The 26,303-nt window shown below is 43.8% G+C and overlaps 1 protein-coding gene across 1 annotated transcript; it reads right to left on the bottom strand.

Annotated features, from left to right (window-relative positions):
• Positions 1-1,988: 1,988 nt before the first annotated feature.
• On the bottom strand, positions 1,989-22,461 carry qsox1 (quiescin Q6 sulfhydryl oxidase 1). The gene is made up of 12 exons (XM_018726722.2): positions 21,956-22,461; positions 20,053-20,153; positions 18,865-18,913; positions 17,859-17,961; positions 16,825-16,915; positions 16,466-16,611; positions 14,832-14,966; positions 14,356-14,485; positions 10,627-10,749; positions 9,551-9,689; positions 7,344-7,520; positions 1,989-4,107 (listed from the first exon to the last, which is right to left on the bottom strand). The coding sequence occupies exons 1-12, from the start codon at positions 22,236-22,238 to the stop codon at positions 3,188-3,190; spliced, it is 2,397 nt and encodes a 798-aa protein (XP_018582238.2). The 5' UTR covers positions 22,239-22,461; the 3' UTR covers positions 1,989-3,187.
• Positions 22,462-26,303: the final 3,842 nt, after the last annotated feature.

Genomic DNA, 26,303 nt, shown 5'->3' on the forward strand with positions numbered 1-26,303 from the left:
ACAGAAGATGGGTCATAAACAGTGAGACGGCGAATACAGGAGAACTCGCCAATAAAACTGAACATTGTCAAATTTATGGAAGACAACAGAAGGCTCACAAGGTGAATTTTTTTTTTACCCTTGAGATCCGAGCTTCGGGATATTGAAATGTTTTCTGTATGATCATGCATGACAAAATTGAGAACATGTGGTGCGTGCTAGCAGTAAAACAACATTAAAATGCATTATAAGTAGAAGAGCAATATAGCTGGTAATTATGGGTTTCTTCTGATGCTTGTTTTACATTCGAAATGCTGCAATTTTTGTTATAATTGCCGTACTGTTTGCCTCCGCTGAGCTAAATCTGAAATCCTTTAAACGAAGCAATTGTTTAATTTCTAAACTGGCTATTGTCAACATTATGTTTAGTTGATCAGCAGTGAACAGAGCAGTCACCAAAAAGTCTGCACCTCTTCATCATTCTGTATCTACATCATGCAGAATACATTTTACTGAGCCTTTTTTCCCAAAGCAACTTAGTGTTATTTACCCATTTATACAGAGGTGGGAGTCAAACCTGTGACCTTTGGGTCCAAAGGCAGTGACTCGAAGCGATGTTGTTCAAAGTCTATGGATAAGTGGGCCACACTGTATTTGTGAAAGTCCTTCGACGCAAACAGTCCTTCTAAAACCAGAATGCAGGTTATCAGCGAAGGCCAAGGATCAGGATTAGAACTTGACTTCCGCCTGAACTTTTCACCTTTGAGACAGACGAGTCCCTGCTGTGTAGTGTGTTGCGGCCAACTTGGTCATTATCTCTTATTTGTCTGAGCTTCCGTAACAACCGCAGCTTTGCTCACCTGAAGGCAGCCTGGACCTGCAGGACAAAGGGCAAAATTCCCAATCCTTTCACCATTCCAAGAGTTTCAAGGGACATTTACACCCAAAATAAGGGTAAATTCAATAACACAATGTAACAAAAACCATCAATTTCCCCCCCCCCCCCACATTTTCCAGTTTTGTTAGATTAAGCATAGTTTGTCCCCTCCCCCTCCGGCCTTACGCCCTGTGTTGCCGGGTAGGCTCCGGTTCCCCGTGACCCCGTATGGGATGAGCGGTTCTGAAATGTGTGTGTGTACAAAGTGTCAGTTTTTTTAGACAAATGGTCCACCTTCTTGAAATTAGCAAGTTTTGGTACATTTTGGCACCGGGTTCCAAGCACCGAATATTCCAGTACGTTTGAGGATCTGACGCTTTCTAGAATGTTCTCGTGTCTTCTAGAATCTTCCAATAGCTGCTGTGCTTTTTCAGAATGTTCCAGTGCAGAATATCTATTTTTTTCATTAATGTTTAAAATCTTTCAATTTAGCATTCATATGAGGAAAAAAATTGAGATTTTATAAAAATAGTGAAAGCAAGATTCTGTGGCTAAAACTGACCTAGTACCAGTGCTATTTTTATCAGTAAAGTTTAACCAATCAATGCAAAAATTGAGATAGGAACATTTAAAAATTTTGTTGCATTGTGTAATTTTAAGTGGCTCAAACATAATCTCCTTATGATGGGCATAAGTACAAGGTGAATTCTGTCTTGGCAACAAGTCTTTAAAAAACTTGCAAAAATCTTAAGCCTTATCAGCTGAGCCAGACTTGATTCCTTCATACAAATGCACATCTTGGACATTACAAGGCACCAGTGTCCACCGAGTCCAGCTCAGCGCTTGGGGAGTTTGCATGTTCTCCGTGTGCACAGGCAAAATGCACACGCTGAAGGTGGCAATGACACTTGCGACTGCTCAAAGTCAGCTCAATCTGCCTTTTGGTTTTACTGGGTGGGGGTTCTAATTGAGCAGTAAAAAGGGCTGAAGTGTATTGTTTCTGGAAATGCAAGGTTCAAGATCTCAGACATCAGTTTTCTTCAGAAAAGCAGGTAATCTGCAGCATGCAAAAGCCTGTACTCTCCAAGGTCCCGTGCCCCATCCCCGAGCGCGTGAAGGAAGAGGCCGTGAAAGCCGATTGTGTTTTAATAAAGTTTATTATCGGGTAGAGGCTAATCCTCGTACTAAGCTCCCACAGCCCAAAGGAAAGCTGGATTACTCACTTGCTATAATCCGTATGAAATTGTTAGGATTTAGTTACTCCAGTAGACCAGATGGCAACAGGCTTGTTCTTCAGCCTCCCACACCAACTCTTCCCAAAACAGTCCCCTATAAACATGTTCTCTAAGACATGTTAACAGATTAGGAAAATTAAAAACTGGATGAGTTTCATAGAGCAGCACTACTGCTGCATTATCACACCTGTACCCGACCGTTGTGACAGTCCCAACAATGTATAGAAGAGGCCTGCTGGAGCTTAGGCAACTCCTACAGCATTAAGAGTCACAGCAGTAAAGAGTACAAACTTGGAGGGAACAAACCCAGACCTTTCCTACACACATTCTAGCCCCTCACTTACCCTGCAAGTTATGTGTGTATTAGTGCAGAACCTGTCATTCTTCCTACTTACACAAAACTATCCCCTCAGAGAAACATCAAATGAGGTCTTTAAAAAAAATATATTTTTATTGGGTTACTCAAGTGCCAAGAAAGAGCAATTAAAATTACAACTAGAAAGCTTTGACAGATTTCCTGCATTATGGCACACCGGTCTCCACAATGTTTTGCAGTGAAAACTTGATAGTAACTTGTCAGCTGCAATTAATGTACAAGAATGAAATGGAAGCAGTTGAATACTTGAACATGATGTAGATTGCACCAATTCTTGATCAACAGATATTTTAATGGAGAATCCTTGCTGGGTAAATAAACACAAGGCACAAAGTGGACATTAAAATTCACTTTTCAGTCTTGTAAATAGAGTAGAAGAGTATGTGTGAATGTATATATTAAAAGGCAATAGCAGACAACTATTAAGTCACAGTAAATGTACCAAATTAAATGTCCCACACTTGATTTGCATATCAAAATAAAGTCTCATAAATTAAGTGGAAATTCCTTCATCTTTTTCGAGATTTCTTCATTTTGGTGTATACAACTTGTGCTGAAGTGGTCAAAAGTATATTTGAAAGCCCCTTGACCATTTATCCAAATAAAAGAAAAGTGGGCCACAAATGTGCACCACAGCTTGAGGTCATCTCTCGGTGCCGAGACTGACCCTGTTGGGGGGGGACGGACACCAAAAACTTGACGGCCACCAGCGACTCGAGCTCAAGGCAGCGCTACCTTTCCACGGCGGTGCCGCACGCGCAACTGGAAGTAGTGGTACATGGCCAGAAGGCAGAGGGAGGACAGCATGTAGAGCAGCATGCACAGGCTGACATCCAGGCGCGAGAAGCCCAGACTCAGCACAGACATCCAAGGACCCCGAATGGACTGAGAGCGCACGTCAAGTTCCTCTTCTTCCTCGAGCCCCGTGTACTTCCCCGTTAGCGCTCGCTTCTGAAGCCTCTGCTTCTCCCCCCAGCTAAACTGGTCGGGCTCCATGGGCTGCAGGCCCACGTCCTGGAGTTCTCCCCCCTCGTGCTGCCTGGGGAGAGCCTTCCGCGCACGTTGGGATATCAAAGCAGCACGGAGTGCCTTGGCCTTGTAGTGCTGGTTGACAAAGGAATCCAGGTCCACGATATCCTCCCGTGGCTCCCTGGGCCGCAGCCCCACGATGCTGGGCCTACGCGCTGCCGCCTCCTCAGGCGCTGCCTTTTTCCAGGGCGGTAGATCCGGGGTCACGTCGTTTCCTCCCTCTCCGGGATCTGCAAACTGGTCTGCGTCCAGCTCCTGGTTGTCCTCCATTCCTGGGTGCTCCTCCTGGTCCTCCTGTGGTGGCTCCTCCTGTACCTGGCCCTCCTCAAGATCCTCATGAACATCCCTGGCTGCCCGGGCTGTGTGGTCCCCCGTCACCTCTTCGTTCTCCTTCGGGATAACCTGGTGCCCCCGCTGCCGCCTCAGCAGCTCGGTCTCCGGCTCCAGGTAGTCGAGAAGGATGCGGTTGGCAGAGTAGTACTCCTGCAGGAAGCTCAGCACCTCTCTGTAGTTCCATGCATGATCCCCCAATTCCAAGCTGTGACATTTAGGACACAGCTCCGGGGGAGGCCACTGAACCTTGGGGAAGTGGGGGTCCTCGCTCAGAGCACCTTCAAAACAAAGGCAAAAAGAATCATTACAAGGGCTGCAGTGTAGTACTAAAAGAGCGCATGGTTATGACTTTCAGCAACGTGCTGCACTTCCTCCTGTTGTACAGACAGACATTACTGACATACACTTGGTACATCTGGGACAAGCAACAGACAATAGCAAAAGGTTCAATAGGATGTCCTAGAGATAACAGATGAGGTAAAGGAACCCCCACACACCTCCAATCCCATGTCTCCACCCCCCTTTTGAAGATCGCACCATCTCCAAATTGAATATGAAAGCAGGACCTCCAGTGGAGTGCTCCTTTTAATGAATTAGAATTTTTTGCACCGCATGTTTTCCTCAGGGCCTCCGAATGGAGGCATCTGCTAATAAATTGCTTGTCGCCACCGATGCCGAGGGTGGGGGTTGGGGTGGGGTCTGTCACTTTACGACAGTGTCAATTTACATTCCCCTCCCATCTCGCTACCAGATTACTCTCAGTTATATGCATGCGTGTGCGTACTCTGCATACAGCACTTTACATAAGAGATACATCAATTTTATTGGGCCCAGTTGGAATTGGGGCCTTTTCTACATTTCACCATGACAGCTTTCATACTACAGCATCACATGACGACAATTCCTAATCTTTCTCTCAACTCTCATCATCTCCTTTTCAGACCATGCTGACTGGAGACGTGTGCAATATAAAATCATTTTGTGAACGTAACGCAGTATAGTACTGACCTGCGCGTCAAGTGTCATTTCTTAGAGCAATTGTTTGTTACTAGATCTCTGGCAGAAGAGCTCTACCGCTGCACGACGATGGCCGAGCAGCGTCTCGCATCCTAGCTTCACAGACGGCCTGAAGTGTGAGCAAACAGATGCGATCTAAACCTTTTGCGAGTGGTGACAACAGGGAACAACTTCCTCTTTCATGCAAAGTGGGAGGGCTGTTTATCCTGTGAACACACGTGTCTCCAGCCACCTGTGTGAAAGGGACAGGTCCACACGCCACCCTGTTGCTGGGCGTCGGGCTCTGCTCCTGTGCTCCCGGGGTCTTGGTACCTCTTAAATTAATTGTCTCACTGCTTTACAAATAGGCCCTTTCATGCATCGCTGCACCACAAAGGAAGGGGATTTGCTAAAGAGACACTTTTAGGATGAGGCTGGTCTCCCTGGGGAGCACAGTGCTGAGGAACCGAGGCAACAGAAGGGTGTGTTGGCTGGGGGGTGGTACAGGGAGGATATTGCTACTCATTGCCACCGCCTGACCCTGCCCCACGCGCCAGCTCCATCGTCAGACGTGAGCACGCGCCACTTCACCACGTTAACCTCTTTGGCAAGGGATCACAGTGCTGCAGGGGAGGGGCTTGTGAGTTGGTGCCACCTGCTGCCAGGGCATCATGGGAATTCTGCTGATGTCGAGGCGTCCCCATGCCACTCCATTGTGTGACGCGTCAATTGTGAAACTAGGAAAATGGTCGCCTAGGGACGCTTTATAGGGAGGAACGCCAGGGAGTACAGAGCAGCAAGGGGGTCCCGTGGGTGTCCTCCAGACTCCTCCCTGCAGATAGGGGCCGGGGCAATGCTTCTCCTCATCGAGGCCAGTGAAAGAAAACAATTAAGTGATTTAACAGAGTAGTGTGACGATGACAGACTTGTACCTGATAAACCCACATTATGGCCCCTGGGGATAAAGTAGCTGAAACACAAATGGACACTTGATTTGTATAACGGTAAAATGTAATTTCCTTTTCCTCACACAAGATGCATGGCTAGTCCATTTCAGAACCCTGTTCTGGGTGTTAATGAGAATACCACAAGGGCAAGTACCAGCTGAAGAACTGAGAGAAACTGAAGAAAGTGAGCTGAAGAGAGAGGGCGAAAAAAAAAAAAAAGACGTGTAGTTTGGTACAGAAAGCAGACACTGAAGACAGACTGAAAACAACAGGCAGCATTGTTAGTGCCCAATAAGCACCCTATTTTTGGGAGTGTGCCGCCTTCTCCCATGGAGTGTCTGGAGTAGGAATGTGCCCTGCAGCATCTTCACTAAGCTGCAGATGAGCCGGCAATAGATTCTCAGCCTTGAGAAGGAAGGCTAATCCTGAGGAAGAGATGGGCCAGGGAGCGAGGGACAGCTGGTGTCTGCCCACAGGATCGTAGAATTACAGGGGTTTAGGGGCGAGTCGTGGAACCTGGGACGACAACTGTAAAGAAAACCTTTGTTGTTGACTTTCCTATGCATTCTAAAGGAGTCAAAAAGGTTTTGGCTGAAGGAGGATATGGAGGAAGGCCTTGAACTTTCCTCCATAGCCTTCTGTGGCCTGACTTGGATAGCTTGTACCCCAAAATGGGTCTCCGCCATCTCAGGAATACAGTGAGGCCTATTGCTCTGTTAAAATAAAAAAAAAAAAAAAAAAGGAAAAAAAAAAAAAAAAAGAAAACCAAACCTTTTACAACCTACACTGTGGGACCAGCCTGTGCTGTGTGTCTAGATCAGGGTTAAGGAATGCTCATTCTTTAAGCTGTACAGTATACTGACTTATTTCGAAGCATCTCATCACTTGCCTTTAATTTTGATTAGGACCAAATGTGTCTCTCAACTCAAATGTGTTAAATGAAATGAATTTGCTGAAACTGGCAACTGTTTTCCATCACGTTAAACCAAAATAAAACTTCAGAAATGTATACGTGTTAATAAAATGTTCTCTGGTGAAATTAAAAATGAGAATAAGTGAACCTTGGTGCAGCAAGTGGTAGGTAAACTAGGTTTGCTTGAGACTTTCATGTCTGCAGCTATGTCTTCTTCTCTTAATGTAATGCATAAATCGTACTTTTGCTGAGATGAATGTCGCTTTGGACAAAAGCGTCTGCTAAATGAATAAATGTAAATTGAACTTTATTTTGATAATGTTCGCCAACCCTGTAACACTTTAAAATACTTATATATATATATATATATATATATATATATATATATATATATATATATATATATATATATATTATATATACACACACACACACACACACACTTTTTTTTTCTGACCATTAAGTTAATATTGCTTGAATAATGGAAGCTTGGTTTAACAACTGAAAACCCTAGCAACTTGACACACTCAGTTTAATGTGATTTGCATCTGAAGCGCTTTGCTGGAAGGAAGGCCATAACAACCTCTGTCTTGAGAGGTAGAGTTCACCATGCCTGATCCAACCAAATTGGCTGAGCCCCGGCCTCTTCCACACTCACCTGCCAGCCGGTTGTTGACACGGTTGTGTCGGGACCAGAGCCACAGAATGGCATCAGACAGCTTCTTCACCAGGTTCATGCTCTCCTTTGCCATGTGCTCAAAATGGGCTGCGCACTCGCGGCAGCCAAAGTAGTAGTAAACATAACCCCTGAAGGCCTGCAAAATGTCCTGGGCATCTGCAGAAAGAACAAAAAGACTGGGCTTCACTACAAACATTTATATTTACCCTTTTAGCTCAGCCTTTTCTCCAAAGAGACTTACAATGTTAAAGTTACAATTACTGCAGTTAGAAGCTTACAATTGTTTACCCATTTATACAGCTGGATGATTTTCACTGGACTAATTTAGGGAAAGTACCTTGCTCAAGAGTGGGGATCAAACCTGCGATATTTGGATCCAAAGGCAATAACTCTAACCACTACGCTACCAGACAAACAAACATATTAAAATAAACACCCTAAATAACCAGAGAGACTTAGACAGTATACATCACACTTCTTACATTTACACTGGATATGAACAACTTCTAGTTAAACATGTCTGCTAAAGCGTTAAACAGCAAAGTACATATGAATTCCCTTAGGTAATTTAAATTTTTTTTAAATAAAGTTACAGATTGTTGTTCGTACCCACACTTAACTGCAGCTAAATTATCATGGAAGGGTCTGGTAGCTGTAGAGGTATAAAACTCAAACCAAATGATGCTTGAAGGGAATCTGGACAAACCTTTCAGTCTTGACAGAAAGCTAAACATTAATTTGACAAAACACCTGTATTTTAGTGTGGTTTTATTGGTACACAGATAGCAGAGAACTTTTGTCTCCTAGGTAATAAAAATGGGTAAAATGTGTTTACGTCATCAGCAAAAACAATGAATCCTGAAATCAAAAGTCTGTATAGAGAAAGAACTGTATGTGACATTGATCTTAACAGATTTAAAAAAAAAAAAAAGACAAGACAGATGTTCTGGTAATGCAGATCCTTTTAGAGTTTGGGTTCGATGGTTTGCTTGAAATCCTTTTTACCCCCTTAGATAATCTGGGTGGACAGGGGTAATCCAGGGGCCTGTAATGGGCAGATGGACACCCCTGTTTGCCCATCTGCAGGGCCCCTGTGCCCCATAAGCCCTGAGATTAACCCTGGAAGAACAGGAACACTGCTCAAATGCCCCTTTTAACAAACACCGAAATTATTGTTCCAGTTCCACTAATCTAACGAAATCTTTTTTTTAAACCCACTGACAGTTTATGTTGACATCTGAGGAAGACCAGGAAAAGGGAAAGCATTATTGTGGAAACTTACAGAACTCTGGCAACATTCTAAAAAAAGTCAAATTTTTTATCTGAAGAGTGAAACAGGCAACAGTTTAAAAGACTCCACTTTTTCTTGGTGTTTCTCACTCTGGAGTGGGGGGGTGAGGTCTCTTGAGGACATCCTGCACAATCTCTAACTTTTACCCCATCTCAGGCTCAATGCTTGTTTCAAAGCTATGCGTTTTCTACCTCAGGCTGAGGGAAAGGGTACTGAAAGTCAACCAAATTTCACCGCACTGTACCCTGGTCATAATTCAATAGTTTAGTGATTGCGCAGGGAATGCACAGAGATGGACTATCTCAGACCAGTAAAATTGACTCACTAGTTATTAAGAAATAATATTACTTTTACATTTACTTATTTAGCACTTTTCTCCAAAGCAACATCCAGTGAACTCTATGTAGTGTTACCCAACCCATACACCTTATTCACCAAGGTGACTTACACTGATAGATACACTACTTACACTGGGTCACTCATCCATACATCAGTGGAACACACTCTCCTCTGTCACTCACACACATTACTTCATTTGGCTGATACTTTTCTCTAAAAAGACTTACAACGTTAAGATACTTACACTTATTTACTCCTTTATACAGCTAAGTGATTTTTATTGTAGCAGTTTAGAGTAGGTACCTTACTTAAGTGTTTTACAACTGGAAGTGAGACTCGAACCTACGACCTTGGGGTCTAAATGCAACAGCTCTAACCTCTACACTACAATCTGTCCTAATTTAAAGCTTCTTTGGAAACACTTATGACGACACTTTTTCCACAAAAAAGTCCTGTGTCCAGCTGCAAGGAAGTCCTGATAACACCAATCAATGCTAAGAAGTACAAAGAGGTCAGAGTCAGTTTAAGGTAACAAGATGTGCCTGGGGTGCCACACCTGAGATGGAGCTGTTCAAGGCCTCCACGGTGATCACATGGAACAGGGTCCACATGGAGCAAGGGTACCGCCTGAAGTGTGGCTTGGAGCCCTGGCAGCCCACCCATTGAAGGCCTTTGGGGAGGACCGCTTCTGGTGTCTGCCAAACACACACATATACAGAGAGACATATCACCCCCATGGTTCTCAGCACTGCTGTCAACTGTTCCAGTAACAAGTCACATTGCTCTCTCTAATGATTGATCTCTGAATCTACCGTTTTGTTGAAAACGAAACAATATAAACCATTAAGAAAATTAAAATGTATATTTTGGAGGGAAAAGTCGAGCCACATAAATGATACATTTAGGACTGAAAGGTCTGATGTGTATCAACAGTTTGATAAGAAACACAATGTAACTCGACTGATTTATCAGCCAGTTGTAGCATTGATAGGAAGTGATTTGATTAAAAAAACGACATTCAGTAACACACAATCACGCTTTTGCAGGCAGATGAATGACAACTTGGCTTTATGGCAAACTGTTGACTGACAGCAGTATAAAGCAGTTCATTGTAAAGGAATGGTGTATGTCTGTGCGTTGAACTCGAATCTCTTGGAGTCCAGTCCATTTTCTCAAGGGAAGTGGTTTATACTTCCTCACTGCCTCATCGATTCATTGATTCTTCTGGTCAAAAGCTAACAATGTCATTAAAAGACCAGTCCAATTTGGGGTCATGCATGGAGATGTGTCCATTTCTTGCATGACATAAACATGAAGTCTGAGTGAAAAGCATTTAACGAGAGGAAAAAAAAACCCAGACAGGAGTGAGTGAAGGGCCACAAAAAAGAAATGTATGCAAAGGTTTTTTGAACGAAAACATGTATTATGTGAGGAAACAGCTGAAACAAAGCAAAATTAATTAGATCAATTTATAATAATTCAAAACTACCAAAAAACTAAGCATGATGCAGAAGGTCATTCACAAATGTGTTTGGCAAGAAGGCAGTTTTGTCCAAAAAATTGTTACACCCTTATCTTTAACCGCCAGCTGCCCAAAAACCCAGCAGTATTTCCTGATGTGTGGGCCCTCACCCCTGCCTTGTTGTCCAGCACCGCTAGCAGAGACTTGTATGAGATCTCCGGGTCCTCTTGGCTCTGCAGCCATGTGTCCGCAGCCTGCAGCAGGTTCCTCACCACACGTCGACCAGGGAAATGCTGTGGAACCCATGCAAACACAGGAAAGTGGCTGAATTTACTTTTCAAAGGAAGCCACCTTTTACTTAGCAAACAACTAACTTTACTATATTGAATCTTGAGCAGCAAGGCAGCCATTCCTTTCAAACTAAAATAAGGATGAGGACTTCAGACAGCTATCTTTCACATTTGACATTGAGTACCACATCTGTTTAACTAAAGCAGTCATCTGTTCCTGTGTCGTTCCGACTTTCCCCTTCATATCACCAAACGCTAGCAGAGGGTTAGCCGATCTTATACAAGCACCACTGTCAGCATCTAAGAAATCTCACTAAAGAGTAATGCTAGCATATTGTTATATGCACAAACTATTTTTTGAGCTACATCACAGACTACCCATATGATCTGTGGCTGAGAGATTCAAAAACCATGGTTTTAAAGCATGACTCCACATTAAATGCAATTCATTTTACTAAAGTACATAGCAAAGATAGCAAATCGTGTAACTTCATGTTGCCAGTTGAGTTTCAGCCGCAAAGACGCTTGTTTTTAATTCATCATCACTGCACTACCTACAACCTAGAAGGAAATACCACATGAAAGGATAAGCTATCAACAAGGTCCTCCCTGGGTAGAATGTGATCTACCAGTCTTGTGTGTGATTGGTACGGTAAGAGAACAGTACAAAAGAAGTACTATCAGACATTGTACAACAAAACAATAGTTCAAAACAGCAGTTTAAGTAAATGCAAAAATTCAAACTGAAGCCTTGATCCTTAAAATAAGTATTTTGATGTAATACATAAAAAGGTATTTATTTTTATTGGCAGCTTGTAAACTTCTGAAAATGTGCATGGAATTGCAGTGTCAGGGAAGCACAGGTGAAATGACGATCCCCACACTCAACAAGCATCACTCATTTAACTTTTGTTTGGTTTTTATTACTATCGCCTTGTATAAAAAAAAAAAAAAAAAAAAAAAAAAAATCCACCATCACAATCCTTTCAGCACAAGCAGGGACAAAACTAAATCACCCACCAATCTGCTCTCCAGCAGCATTAACAATGTTTATGCTGCAGACCCCACAGAGCCACCAGTGACACCACTAGTGTGTATCTGAGTAAACAGACAAACTATACAGCTGTAGTTTTCTGGTACTCGAATGTCACACAGAGAGTTCATATGGACTTTCCAAGGCATCATTGGAGAAACACACACAGGGGAGAAGGAAGCCAGCACTGACCCCTGAACCCCCCCCCCATGGACGCAAGGATGCGAGGACCAAACATCAGTAAAACGCAGAAGGGGGGCCGCGACCAACCTCCCAGAGGTGTACCTTCTTTGATTTGTGCCGCCGAGTCTTTTCAATTTGCACTCGCCATCTGTTCAGCGCTGGGATCGTGCATCTATTCATCACTCTCTAACGGGATCTCCATTAAACACAGTTCACTAAAGAGGCTCTTGAATATTCACTTAACCCCTTCACCCCACTTTGGCTGGATCTGTTTTCTTTATCTAACTGCTACAACAATCCCCAAGCAAAGGCAAAGAATAAATAAATAAACGACATAACAAGAGGCGTGTTTGGGTATTCCTGGGCAGAACAATGCCATCAGCCCTTCCTCTCAGCATGTAAAAGGCATGCAGTGGAGCCCTCTTGTGACCAAGGGGGGTTCAGCTGTTGAGCACATTACAGCACAGAGCAAAAATGAACGAAAAGCCCACTACTTTTAATCCAGGTCTTTTCTAAAGTAAATGAGAGGAAGAACATCAGGGATTCTCAAATAGAACAAGGGGTTTAGCTTGCATCTGTTACATCCTAATTGCTCAACACAACCATGTTGTGACTCGGTTTGTTCCTGGGATTACAAATGTGTACAGAAGAAAATTCAGAGGTATCACTGTGAATGCAAAAGAAGCTCCTGAAACAAAGAACTGTGATGAACAATAAAGACAAGGCCACGTGCTTCATTTCAGTTTCTAGAATGAACACTCATAAGTTTCTTAAAAAAGCATCTGGCAATGAACTGACCCTCTCCGTCCCAGGCCTCTGGCTGTTCAGAACCGTCTCTGCTGGGACCACGACAATCCACTTCCCCCTCAGCAACATGCCATTGAGAATCCAATTAAGTGAGGGAGACTGTGTGTGTGGCCTGCTGGGGAAACCTTGTGTAATCCAGTGCTGCTTGGCCAAAGGGAGCCTCACACACAGAGACAGAAGGACACACTCCTGAGTTACAGCAAGCCAAGAACTGCCCCAGGCAGCCTTGTAGCCCCAGTCTGTGGAGCAGCCATCCTGAGCCATAAACTGCACACTGTAGGGCCTTTGATTGCCTGGAAAGCAAAGCTGGGTTTGCCACCAAAGCTCAGCCCATCCACTACCAACCCCACATTCCACTACTGCCACGACAGCAGCCCTCTGTGTGTGCGCATGCGTGCGTGCGTGTGTGTGTGCGCGCGCGCATTTGTCTTATTGGCTCCGGCTCCCGTTGACTTTTTTTCTTTGGTATCCTTTCAGGCCCCCCTGCTGCAAAAAAAGGAAGGTTGGCAGAGCAATCACAAAGCTCCTTGGTAATTCTTGTGCTACTGAGATATGCCTTTATTATCCCAAAACACACGTTGGACTTCCTACATATTGCTTCTGTGCTGCAGCCTGATAAGTTGAGCAATAGCATGGTGCAGAAGAACTGTATTAAGGACACCTTAGTGAGTTAGTCCTTCAGTGAATGCAAAGGCCACACTGTGGCACAGTGAAGGTCTGACACACAGTCCAAGACACCACACACAGGTCAGGGACTCGGTGCATCACCACAAAGCATTACTCAAATTGTAGTTAAGACGTTATATCAAGTTCACATAACTATTGCCATAAACTATTAGACACCAAAAAAAGCTTAACTGCTTGCGTTCAATAATGGCTACTTAACTAGCATTTACTCAAGCAAACTGATCTGGACACACGACTGTGGGGAAGCTCCAGTCTTCATGTCGACAAATGTGTGCGAAATGCGTGAAATGCAATCCATGAGAGCAAGCCTGTACCCCTCTAACTTTGTCCCATCCTCTGTTGCAGTGGGAACTTTATCAACTTAAACACTCGAGATGTTAAGCACACGTTAATATCTCCTCACCGCGTGCACTTGGTAATGAGGTGTGAAATTTCATAGTAAATTCTCTTATAGGACTTTCAGGATGCCGGCTAAACAAATTGGAGTGAATGAGTCACCTTCCTTGCACACCTCTCCACACCTTCCCAACATGATAAGGAGAAATGAAAGCCAGAGACCGGTACCAGGAGTGGCCATCCTGTACAAAGCCAACGAGCGGAAGTTTTCCAAGGCTGTTTTTCATTCAGTAATGAGTATTAATTATTCAGGACGTACAGAAATGTCAAGCATGCAAATTTGCTACACATCTGAGCACGGCCTTCACGATTTAAAATACTGGAAGTTATAATCAAGTTGGGGTCTCAGGTATTCTATTGCAAAAAAAATGAAAAATTTTAAAAACCAACCACCTTACAGCCTTAAAGTCAGGTCTCCCCCTGGTGGATGTTTGCTACAATCGCAGCAGGCAACAAGTGAGTACCGAAATGCATGCGGGACACACAGATGAAACACGCCTCACCTTGGCCAGAATGGAGATGTAGCGCTTCAGTGCAGTCAGCGCCCCACCGCTGATGGTAGGATGGGCAGCTAGCTCCAGGCGCAGTGAGTAGTGCAAGGCTGACTCTAGATCTGCCATGTACACGCGAGTCCTGGAGAGGCACACATCGCAAGACTGGAATTTCAGACTACGAAAAAAACCCCACACTGCATAGGCCCCACACCTGAAGGAATGGAAGCTAAACCTGACCTCTTGGAAAGAGGAAATTTCTTTATGCTCTTCTTTAATTTATAAGATGAACTAAAGTAACCCGGTTGCAGAATATCCCTGATGAAATTACAGATTTTGGGGGCACTGCCCAAGTATCAGTTTGGTTTAGGACACATAAAAATAAGCATTTTGAAAATTAAAAAAACTGTGTGTGTGGGTGAGAAAATTTTAGGTTACAAGTGCTAAACTTTCTCAGTGTGTCAAAGCTCACCTGCCCTTTACCATACCTATTAAACTGCTTCCACTGCATCTCGGTGTTGTTAGGACTGATGTCAGAGGCCAAGGGTGGTGGCTTGCCAGAACGCACCACACCTGGCAGCCTCTGAAGGGCATAGGAGAAGAAGGTACGGCCTTCCATTTGCCTGGAGGAGGACAAAAACGCAGTCAATTCACCGGACAGAGGTCCTGTAGCAGGCAGGTCAGCAAGAGCCACTGGAAAACAAACAGCTGTCCAAGAAGAGTGTGTTGAGTGTTATCTTAAATAATACATAAAAATGAGGCCCAAAAGTCCTTTCTGAAAATAAAACTGGAACGCAATTAACAGAAAAATATAATTTCAGGATGCTTTCTATGCTATTAGCTTTAAAAAGAGAGTAGTTTGAGAAATTAATAGAGTAGGGCAACACGAGTTTTACACGTCAACTATTTGTGAGAATGGCAAACTGATTCATACACCCCATTTGACTGTATACAGACCTTAGGCAGGAGAGACTAGACAAAAACTGACAAGCACAGATTTAGTGCACTTTCCAAATTAAATCCTCCTCTGGCAACGCACACGTCTGAATAATGGAAAAATCACACAAAAGAGGGAGACAGAGCTTCCTTGTGCAATGTACTCTCATACCTCCCAACCTCCCCAGGGACCACAGTATCAGCTGGGGCTGAACTGTCAAGTAGTAACACCCCCCTCCCCCAGTGAGTGCCCCAGTCTGAAGCTCTTACTGATAAACAGATGCTGCAGGATGGGGCATGGGACACACAGGCCACAGCCACGTCCCTGTTTGCCAACTCTGGCAGCAGAACAATAAGGCTCCAGTTATGGTTCCCCATTCAGGTCTCCGGCCAAAGCGCTCATTGCCGGCAGGTGGGGGGGGGTTCAGGGAACTGGCAGGGAATGAGGCACGAGGACGTGCTGGGCCCTGACGTCCCATCACGGCCTAGGACTTGATTACACCCGACTGGGAGCCTATTCATTGTGTCGTTCCCCAGAGCACAGAGACATGCATCGGTGGGAGGGGGGGAACGATCACGTTCACCTGGGGGTGGGAGCACGCGTGTCGCCCTGACAGCGTAGCAGATCCATCACCCGTTCTGTGCGGATGGGCTGCCATCTGTTGCCCGGCAGCCCCTTGGCAGGTGAAATGCAGGAAGGAGAGGCCATTGTTTCCACACAACAGATTAAAAAACCCACTCTGTTCTGTGTGCCAGAGCAGCGTGGAATCATAAACAAACCTTCCATAAATCATCCCTTCGCTGCCTTTGTCAAGACCTGCTCTGTACAGCTAGTTTATTAAAATAAATTACACAGTTTAAAAAAAAAAAAAACGAACATCAATAAATCTTTTTAAGAAACTGCTGTCAGAGTATTTTGGTATTGATTAATAACTTATGAATTAAACAGATTATAACTTGATGGAACCATTAAAAAGCTTGATGCCATGTATAAAACTATAAAGAAAAGCCGAGTGATACCCAAACCCGAACTGTCAAGAACAATGCTTTAATTTACTAGAAATGCTCAGTGGGGTCTTTGTGTTGTCATGTTTCCTGGTTTATAGCACAAGCACATGAGGGACAGTGAAAGGGCTACTGTATGTCAGTACGGGGGGGGGGGGGGGGGGGCACAGCAGCCACTCACAATCTGAGTCGAGTGAAGTGCCCATCTGGATAGTACAGGTAGCAGGATGGGAAATCTGTCACCCCAAATCTGGAAACGAGACCCTCCTCTGTGTCCAGTACCCGCCGAACTGCAATGTTCTCAAACTGAAGCAAATCAAGGATGACCTGGAGAAGTTTAAAATAAATACATATTGAACAAAGGTCTCTGAGCACTCTTAAAATGCTTCCTACATGAATACTGTTGGAGTGTTTTCTTGCTTTGTCATTTTTTCCTTATGTATGTACAGCATCACTCAGGGTACTATGGCAAGGAGGAAACAGTGTTGTAAAAACCAGATTAAGGTTGATATTTTTGACATCACGGGCAATATCTCTCACCTCCCTGCCAACATAGGAGTCAGCCTTCTCGAACACCAGTGCCAAGTGTTCCACGCTGTTTGTTTCAAAGAACTTGTCAATCTCTACTTGGCTGAGGAGAAGACGACGAGTCAAGTCAAATTTTAAATGAACAAAGGAAGAAATCAAACTAACAGTGGAGGTTCTCAGAAGCTGGATCTGCAGCAAGATATACAAGAAACAACGGCTCACCACCGTATCAGTCTGAGACCTACTTCCCACAACCATCACAGCTTTATGAAGACCACAAGTTCATACACCATGATCCTAAACACTACAGTCATCTAAATGCTACAATGACCTGGGAAAACAGACCACTAACTTGTGAAATTCCATGTCCAAGCCCTCATGAACTTAAACCTGCATTTCTGCATTGGTGCCAATCTGTTGCAGTACTACAGTTCAACTGCAGAGGCTGTGTCCAGAAAACAGGCTCATTGTTCCTGGCTGGACTTCTAGGTGTACTGGTCACGTGGAAACTCTGCCTCCATGGGACTGAAATTTGTCCTCACAGTTGTGCAATGGTGCACTATACGGATCAGTACGAATGCAGACATTTGCATGCTCTCTCGCTCACCCTCGTAATATCTGAATGTACACATGTGGTGGGAAGGAACCAGAGTAATCTAAACTGTTGTGATCTCATTACCGGATAAACCCATAAAGGAAGAGACTCGTTTTTCTGCAAGATATTCATTTTAACACTTTTGGCTGGCACAAAAGCTTCCTCTTTGGCAGCTGCTCTGTACTCTAATTTTGTGGCTTGGCCCTGGACTCAACGTAAACATTCAGCGCTACTTGACACAGAGGGCCAGAAACTGACCAAGCACAACTTCTCAACTCACCGTGGTATCATCGAAAAGTATAAGTTTTTATTCTGAGCATTTAGATGGCTGAAAGCAGGATTTATGAGGCCAATAGCACAGAAAGGACAAGACGACAAAGGGGTGAACTAAGATGTAATGGATCTGCACAATTCCAGGTCAATGGCCTACCCGGTGTGGTAATGAACTCACCTGGCAGGCTCTAAGGGAGGGCAGGCCGGGGGCCACGAGTCCTTGTACGTCTCTACCATATTGATTATGTGGCGTCGCAAGGTTGTCAAATTGCGCATGGGCACTGTGGGCACATCAGGGGTTTGGGAAATGAGAAGACAACCAAAAATATTTTAATTGCATATTACAGCACTGTGATTGAAGCTCTTGAACTGTCTGGCAGGAAAACAGGTCCCGGAACAGTGGTATGATAAGTTCTCCTGGTGTAGTGAGCAGCCACCTGTGTGATATTAGTATGGCAATACACACACACGTTGTCTGAAACAGAGTTTCCCAAATGGGTCGCGGTGAGCCGGAGCCTAACCCAGCAACACAGGGCGCAAGGCTGGAGGGGGAGACACCCCAGAGGCGACGCCAGTCCGTCGCAATATGACAGAACGTTTACATTTATGTATTTAACTGACACTTCTCCAAAGCGACTTACAATGTTAAGTTTACACTTATTACAGTTACAAATTTACAATTATGCACCCATTAATATAGCTGTGTAATTTATTGGAGCAATTTAGGGTAAGTACCTTGCTCAAGGGTACTACAGACGGAGGTGGATATCGACCCTACGACCTTTGGAACCAAAGGCAGTAACTCTAACCACTATGCTACCAGCTGCAGTGTCGGCCACGCTACGTAGTTTCCACCACAAGTGGTCACGACCTGGAAAGTCACACTAATGTGCAGGTGTTGACAACCAGTGTGAACGTGCACAGCCATGCAGACATTTTCTAGAGGATGCCGACCACTGAGGGACCGAGGATGCCGGCCATGCATTTCACTGTTGTTATGGACACACAGAGGCCGCAGCTGTGGGTGTACAATGGTGAAAGAGTGCTGACTGCAAAAAGGTGGTGGGAGTGTTTCTGGAACCCGGCAGTTATGTAGCCACAGCTTGCTACACTTTACACCTCAGTGCTTGCAAACCATGAGACCACACAACACAGGGCTCCGAATGGAGACGGACAGATATTACCTTGAAAGAGGACTCCAGTGGACTCTTTGCTAGAGTAAGCATGGAAGAACTGTTTGGGAGAAAGAGAGAGTGTCACACACACACACCAAAGGAGGCAGTGCAAGTAGAATTGTTATAAGAACAGCATGAGAAACACATAGTGAAATGAGCAGCTGTAACCCCCTTCCTATTAACCACAACAACCAGGTTTCACTGTGTTTTCTATGCAGAAATTTAAGCTCAGATAACACATGTTGGGCTGAGTACTAATAATCTCCAAAGAAAACTTCCAGCATGCAAACATGTCTTTTACCCAAGCAGCAATTTCATGTTTAATTTAAACTGGAGAAGTCATATGGGTTCAGGAACCTTGACAGACTGCAGCGCTCACAAAAATTACTGCAGGACATTTTATTTCACCCATAAATCATCCATTGGAATCTTCAATATGCCCCCCCCCCCCCATGCCACCATTGTGGATCCAGACTCCAGACAATTCTTGACAGAAGGGAGGGGGAGAAAGAAAAGAAAAGAAAGAAAAAAAAAAAAAAAAAAACAAACTTATATAAATCTTAATGCTACTTGTAGCAGTTTATAGACCATTAGGTGTATTGAATAAACATACCGAATAGTGTATTTCTGTAATCTGTTTCTCTTTATAGAAAAACAACATGTAGACTATGTATTGATTAGGTCAATTCAAGTAAAGTACATTTGCATAAGTGCAACAGGAGATCCTGGTCTGAGAACCTATCAGTCAAGTGTGTTTTCTTAACCTTTGCACTACCAGACACCTAGTCAATGTCACCCACATCAACATTAGAATTAAATATCTACAAACATCTGGCCTATAACACTCGGAAATGTATGTCAATTAAGGTACATGAAATTAGATGTCTCTTGTGATTTTCTAAACTACGAACAGGTACAAGTACTTTTTCAAAGCTTACATTGCAGAGAAAAACATTTAATCACCACATCTAACAAAGCCATACAAAAGGTTCATTAAGAAATCTATATATACCTCACTTTTTAAGTTCATATTTAAAACAGAATAGGTTTAACTACTTAAATTTGAAATGGGGAAGACTAAGGAGACTAATAAAGTAATAAACCCAGAACTGGACTTCATGTCTCATACATTTGTGCTACAACAGATGGCATCACACTAGCAGCTAGTGGAATGCTCTGCCGAGTGATTGCTCGTACCTTCAGAGTGGGGTACCCCCTGACGCCGAAACGGGTGCACACTTCCCAGTTTTCACTGTCCGCACAATCGATGACTGCCAAATCCACTGCAGGCTTCCACTCTGATGGACACAAATTGGGAACAATGATGCAGTATCTATAATGACAAGCAATAATTAAAACACGTAAACCTAAAAGATACAAAATTTAGGGTGCTAACCACAGTATGTCACACCTATTTACCTGATCCCTTTGGCCAAGGCAAAGTGTTAGTAAACTTCAGTGACTGACCCATTCATACAGCTGAGTAATTTTTACTGGAGCAACTATGTAAGTATATTGATCAATGGCACTACTGCAGGAAGGGGGGGGATTTCAATTCGGGACCGATCTTAACAAGTACACCACGTGCAGAATCCACACAGTAACTTAAATCATGGATTCAAATAAGTTTCTGTAACGAAAGAGGACAATATGCTCACAACGCTGTTAAAAGTAAAGAGCTGTGCTGACCATACTGCCTTGACTCAGAAATGAACCAGATGTGTTGCTGAATACCAATGGGGTGCGGCCAGCTAACACAACAGTGATATATAATTAATCCTATAAAAATAGGCTGATTCATTAATTAATTCTTAAATAAAACATCCTGTATGATATTTCATTTGTCATAAGTACGTATGACTTAACTCGTTCACAGCTTATGCAACACGGAGCGTACGGCAGAACGCAAAGATCAAACAGATTCCCTCGAATTACTAATATTTCTAAATATGAGTCGTTATTTAACTGACGTCCGTCCAAAGGGACTTGGTGTGAGATGATTAACTTTACAATTATTTACACAGTTATACTGCAAGGCCTTCCTACTCTATCAACTCAAGATAAGTACCTTGATCAAGGGAACTTGCAGTTGGAATGGGATTCAAACCCACTGGGAGCCCTGAGATACAATGATGGACATAACCACTATACTTCCTATGGTTCACAGTACAAACTAAGACTAGGAGTGCACGCTAACACCATGTGTGTGAGCTGCGCCGGTACGGAGACGCGCAGCACCCCTGTGCCGAAGAACATGAAGCACTGGCCCTTGGACGCTGTCCTCACCTCGAGGGAAACAAAAACACCCCGAGACCCCGACCGGGAGCGCATTTTCTTAACACGAATCGACAGAGCGGCCTGCTGAAGGGATTAAACCCCACGATCAACCTTGTGATCCAGGAGACCAAGCCACCCCCAGCTTGAGGGGGGCGAAAAACAAACAATACACGCACACAAGTAATAATGTCAGCCGGTGGTATGATGAAAGGACGCAGCAGTGAACCCAAAGTTTATTTGGGTTCCGGGAGAGGTGTGTGTGAAAAACGCATGCATACACAGCGAAGTCAAAAATTTACCACAAATATTAATATACACAGGAGAAACCACTCAGTGTACAAAGAGACTGGAGGCACTTGGCTCAGTTTACACACCACAAAATTAAACAAAGTGCAGCTGCTGCTTCATCAGTAACACATTATACACCCTTTTATTAACCTTTACAGTGCTGACAACTTTGTTTAAAGAGACTTACAACGCTGGGGGGGGGGAGGTACTTTAGTGACTTACTCGTTTAAACTTATTAGTTCAGGGTGAAGTACCTCACTTGATCAAGTACAACAGGAGTGGGATGCGAACCCACAACCTACAAGTTGCAAGGCAACAGCCTTACTACACAAGACAAGGCCACCGCGGGTCCTTTTCGAACCTCAGAGTTTCACACCTCAGTCCCAGTTCTGTTCGTCTGCCTCCCACTCACTCGCGCTCTCTCTCTCTCTCTCACACACACACACACACACACACACACACACACACACACACACACACAGAGAGAGAGAGAGTCCGGACTCCGCTGCCAGATGGAGTCGCGCGCATGTCCCACCTCTCGTGTCCCGGGCCAGGCTCTTCCACAGCGGCGCGAAGCTCACGCAGTGTCCGCACCACGACGCGTAGAACTCGACCACGACCGCCACGGACGAGTTGAAGAGCACCGAGTCCACGGTGCTCGTGGTCAACAGCACGACCTGGTCGGACTGCGTGTAAAGTCCCGCTTGGGCGCCCCACGGCAGCAGCGCGCAGGCGGAAAGCGCGAGGACGAGCACCTGCGGGGACGAGCGCGGCGGCGAAGCGGAACGACGTGAGGCGCAGCGGCGGAACCGCGCCATGTTCGAGCGTCGAGCTGTGAGGGAGAGAGAGAGACGGGGAAAAGTTGCTCCTGCTCGACGAGCGGCCGACTCTCTGAGCGGACCTGCCTCTCGCAGGCTGTACCAGTAGCCGCCAGTCTCTCCTCCTCCCTCTGGAAAGGGCGCGAAGGAGGAGCCACGTCCTCGCCGCCTGCCCGCTCGCGCCGCCGTATTCTCGTGCGGCAGTTCCCGCCACTCAGCTGCTGTTTGTTTCACTTCTTCAAACACAGCGGAACTCTCTCTCTGTGTGTGTGCCTCACTTTGCCTTGTTTACTCAGCAACTTTAGTCGCCCAGCTGGCCTGATTCTCTGAGGCACTGACCGCTGCCTCGCTCACATTCCACAAATGCTGCTAAAGTTACCACGTACTTTTTCTTGCCAATGTATAATCAACACCATTCAGACGAAGGTCAATAACAAGCTATGAAACTAAAGCACATTTTTTTTTTTTTTTTATACACTATGAAGTTTTAAGAGTGGGAAAAACCACACCTATTCATGTGCAGTGCGACTTTTCGGACATATTCCCAGTTCAAGACTTTGGAATTAGTTGTTTTCTGAATTAATTGGTCATAAAATGTCATGGCATCTCCAAAGTCACAAGTATAGACAACGTGACTAAGCTAACAACACACAATTACAAATCTCTCATGGTTTTACTGAACACATTACACATTCACAGTGCTGTGGAAAAAGTAAGTGAACACTTGGATTTAGTAGCTAGTTGATCCTCCTTTGGCAGCAATAACCTCAACCAAGCGTTTCCGGTTGCTGCGGATTAGGCCTGCACAACATTCGGGAGGAATTTTGGACCACTCTTCCTTACATAACTGCTTCAGCTCAGCCATATTCTTAGGATGTCTGGTGTGAACAGCTCTCTTGAGGTTGTTCCACAGCATCTCTATGGGGTTAAGGTCTGGGCTTTGACTGGGCCACTCCAAAAGGCAGATTTTCTTTGTTTGAAGCCATTCTGAAGTGGATTTACGTTGATATTTAGGATCATTGTCCTGCTGCATCACCCAGCTTCTAGTGAGCTTCAGCTGGCACACAGCCGCCCTGATATTATCTTGTAGGATAAGTTGATAAACTTCAAAATTCATTTTTCCCTCCATGATGGCAAGTGGTCCAGGCCCCAAAGTGGCTCCAAATCATGATGCTCCCTCCACCATACTTAACTGTTGGGATGATGTTTTCATGTTGGTATGCGGTGCCCTTTTTATTCCATACATAGAGCTGCGTGTTCTTCCCAAACAACTCAGCCTTAGTTTCAGTCCACAAAACATTTTTCCATTAGCGTTGCGACGTGTCAAGGTGGTCTTTGGCGAACATCAAGCACACAGCAGTGTTTTTCTTTGGAAAGCAGCAGCTTTCTTCGTGGTGTCCTCCCATGGACACCATGCCCGTTCAATGTTTTCCGTATAGTAGACCCATGTAAAGAGATGTTAACTAGTGCCAATGATTTCTTCAAGTCTTTAGCTGTCATTTTAGGGTTCTATTTTACCTCATTGAGAATTGTGTGGCGTGCCCTTTGAGTCACGTTGGCTGGACAGCCACTTCTTGGGAGAGTAGCCACAGTACTAAATCGTCTCCATTTATAGACAGTTTGTCTGACAGTGGACAGAAATATCTAAGCTCTTTGAAATAACGTTGTAACCCTTTCCATCTTTATCCAGCACAACAGTTCTTGATCGCAGGTCTTCTGAGAGCTTTTTTTTTTTTTTTTGCAAGGCATGGTTCACATCAACAGATGCTTTTTGTAAATAGTGAACGCAAACTGTTTGAGTATTTTTTATAAGTCAAGTAGCTCTAAACCCTACCTCCAATCTTCTTTCATTAATTGGACACCAGGTTTGCCAGTTTAAAGCTTTAATTAGCTTTTGTTGAAGACATTAGCCTAGGGTTTCACATATTTTTTCCAACCTATACTGTGAATATCTAAGTGATAAATTCAATGTTTACAAGAACAATACAATAATTTGTGTGTTATTAGTGAAAACAGATTGTTTGTTGATTACTGTAACTTAGATGAATGTCAAACCAGCTTTTAAGACAAATTTATACATGAATGTAGTAATTTCCAAAGGGTTCACATACTTTTCCTTGCCATTCTATTTACATGTTACCCTCATCTCTCTGTGGGTTTCTTCCCACAGTCCAAAGACATGCAGTCCAGGTGAACTGGCATAGGTTTTCTCTGTGTGTGTGCTCACATGTCTACCCTGCTATGGATTTGCATCCTGTCCAGGGTGTACCTGTATCAAGGCTAGTACAGCAGGAGTGGGATTTGAACCAGCACCATCCTGATGACATTATATTAGTCCCAAACAGGACTGTACCTACTAACCTTTATGAAACCTGTTCTTTCTATCAGAACCCAGCATTTTTCTCCCCTTTTCAGCACAGACATTTACATTTATTCATTTAGCTGATGCTTTGCTCCAAAGCAACTTACAATGTTAAAGTTACAATTACTTACCCATTTATACAGCTGGGTAATTTTACTGGAGCAATTTAGGGCAAATACCTTGCTCAAGAGTATTACAGCCAGGGGTGAGGCTCAAACCTGCAACCTTTGGGTCAAAAGGCAGCTGTTCTAATCACTATGCTACCAGCTGTCCCAGACTGAAAGCACATCAGTGAGTCTTGAAGCTTTCAGATTGAACTTTCTAATAATTTTTGGCACAAAAAACTAATGTGCAAGCTTTGGTCCATAAATATGAGGTATATGATAAGGGTAATAATTAGGATGGTGCTTCCTGCTAGTGTTCAAGCAAGCCTTCCTTTGTCCCCTCAATATTTGTGTGCGACTGCACTGGGCACTTCCAATATTTTTGTTCTGAATATCTGAAATGGTCTCACACTCCTGGTGAATCTGGATATTCAGTTTTTTTTTTTTTTTAAATGTCAAGCTATGGTCAATATATGAAATTCATATGGTAATGAAAAGGAGAAACTGTCCATATGATGATGTTGATCTAAAATAAAGGTCTACAGCACATTTTTGAAAAAGCTGGACAATGGAAAGAGCAGATTTTTTTTCCAGATCAATACAATAATCCATCTCTTCTCCATGTAGTTTCTTAATAGTAGTCCTCATGTTGCCTAAATTCAGCTAGAAACAACATGGCTGGAGTCTGAAAGCATGATGAAACACTGTATACATGGACCAAACAGACTTAGACTTGGACTAAATAGGGCTGAACAAAACTATTCCTTTTTCCCGTGACTATAAAACTCATATCTTGTGCTGTAAGGCCGTTTTCTTGAGCCAACATTACTCATGCAACAGCATTTTAGGTTCATACTCACTATTGGATTCTCTTGACAGCAACAGGTAGAGTACTTTGCTAAATTCACTAATAAGTGGAAAAATCAAACAGATCATTGATCATATCCACAGGACTCCATCATGAAAACTTTCATTCCACTTTTGCATAAATTCTGGTATAATAGTACCCTACAGGCAAAAGGATCCTCAATGAGAACGACACATGAAAAAGTTTATTATGGTACGACTGTACATAACATTTGCAGCAGCAGTTTGATATCCAAATATGTGAAGTAATTCTTTGCTGTGGGAGAGCAAATGGAAAGAGCTTCAAGACTCACTGATGTGTTTTCAGACAAGTCCCGCCCAGCTACTGTTATCTCGGCAGATACTTAGGCAAATATATATTAAAATTACTCCAAAGTTGAACTGTATGGCTGAATGAAAAACTAAGCAGTTTCAGACAACTGGCTATGTGAAGGGACATAATGTAGACTATGCTTTACCATGAGAAACCAATACCTTACATTTCTCTTTTATAGAATACAGGTTTATATTGTGAACATAATTGTTTTTCAGGCAACAAACAGCACCCTTTTGTCAAATATTTACTCTTGACTTGTCCCACACAGAAAGTTTAAGCTTCTACCAAAGTTGAGCCACTGAAATCTGTTTAAACTGAGGTTGGACATGTTTGATTTGAAATATGTAGTCAAATAAAAAGAAAATTTCTCCCTTTGGTGTCTCATTTGAAAGACATAACCTTTTATTAGAATGCAG

This window comes from Scleropages formosus, chromosome 9, assembly GCF_900964775.1.
Source record: "Scleropages formosus chromosome 9, fSclFor1.1, whole genome shotgun sequence".
Lineage (NCBI taxonomy): Eukaryota > Metazoa > Chordata > Actinopteri > Osteoglossiformes > Osteoglossidae > Scleropages > Scleropages formosus.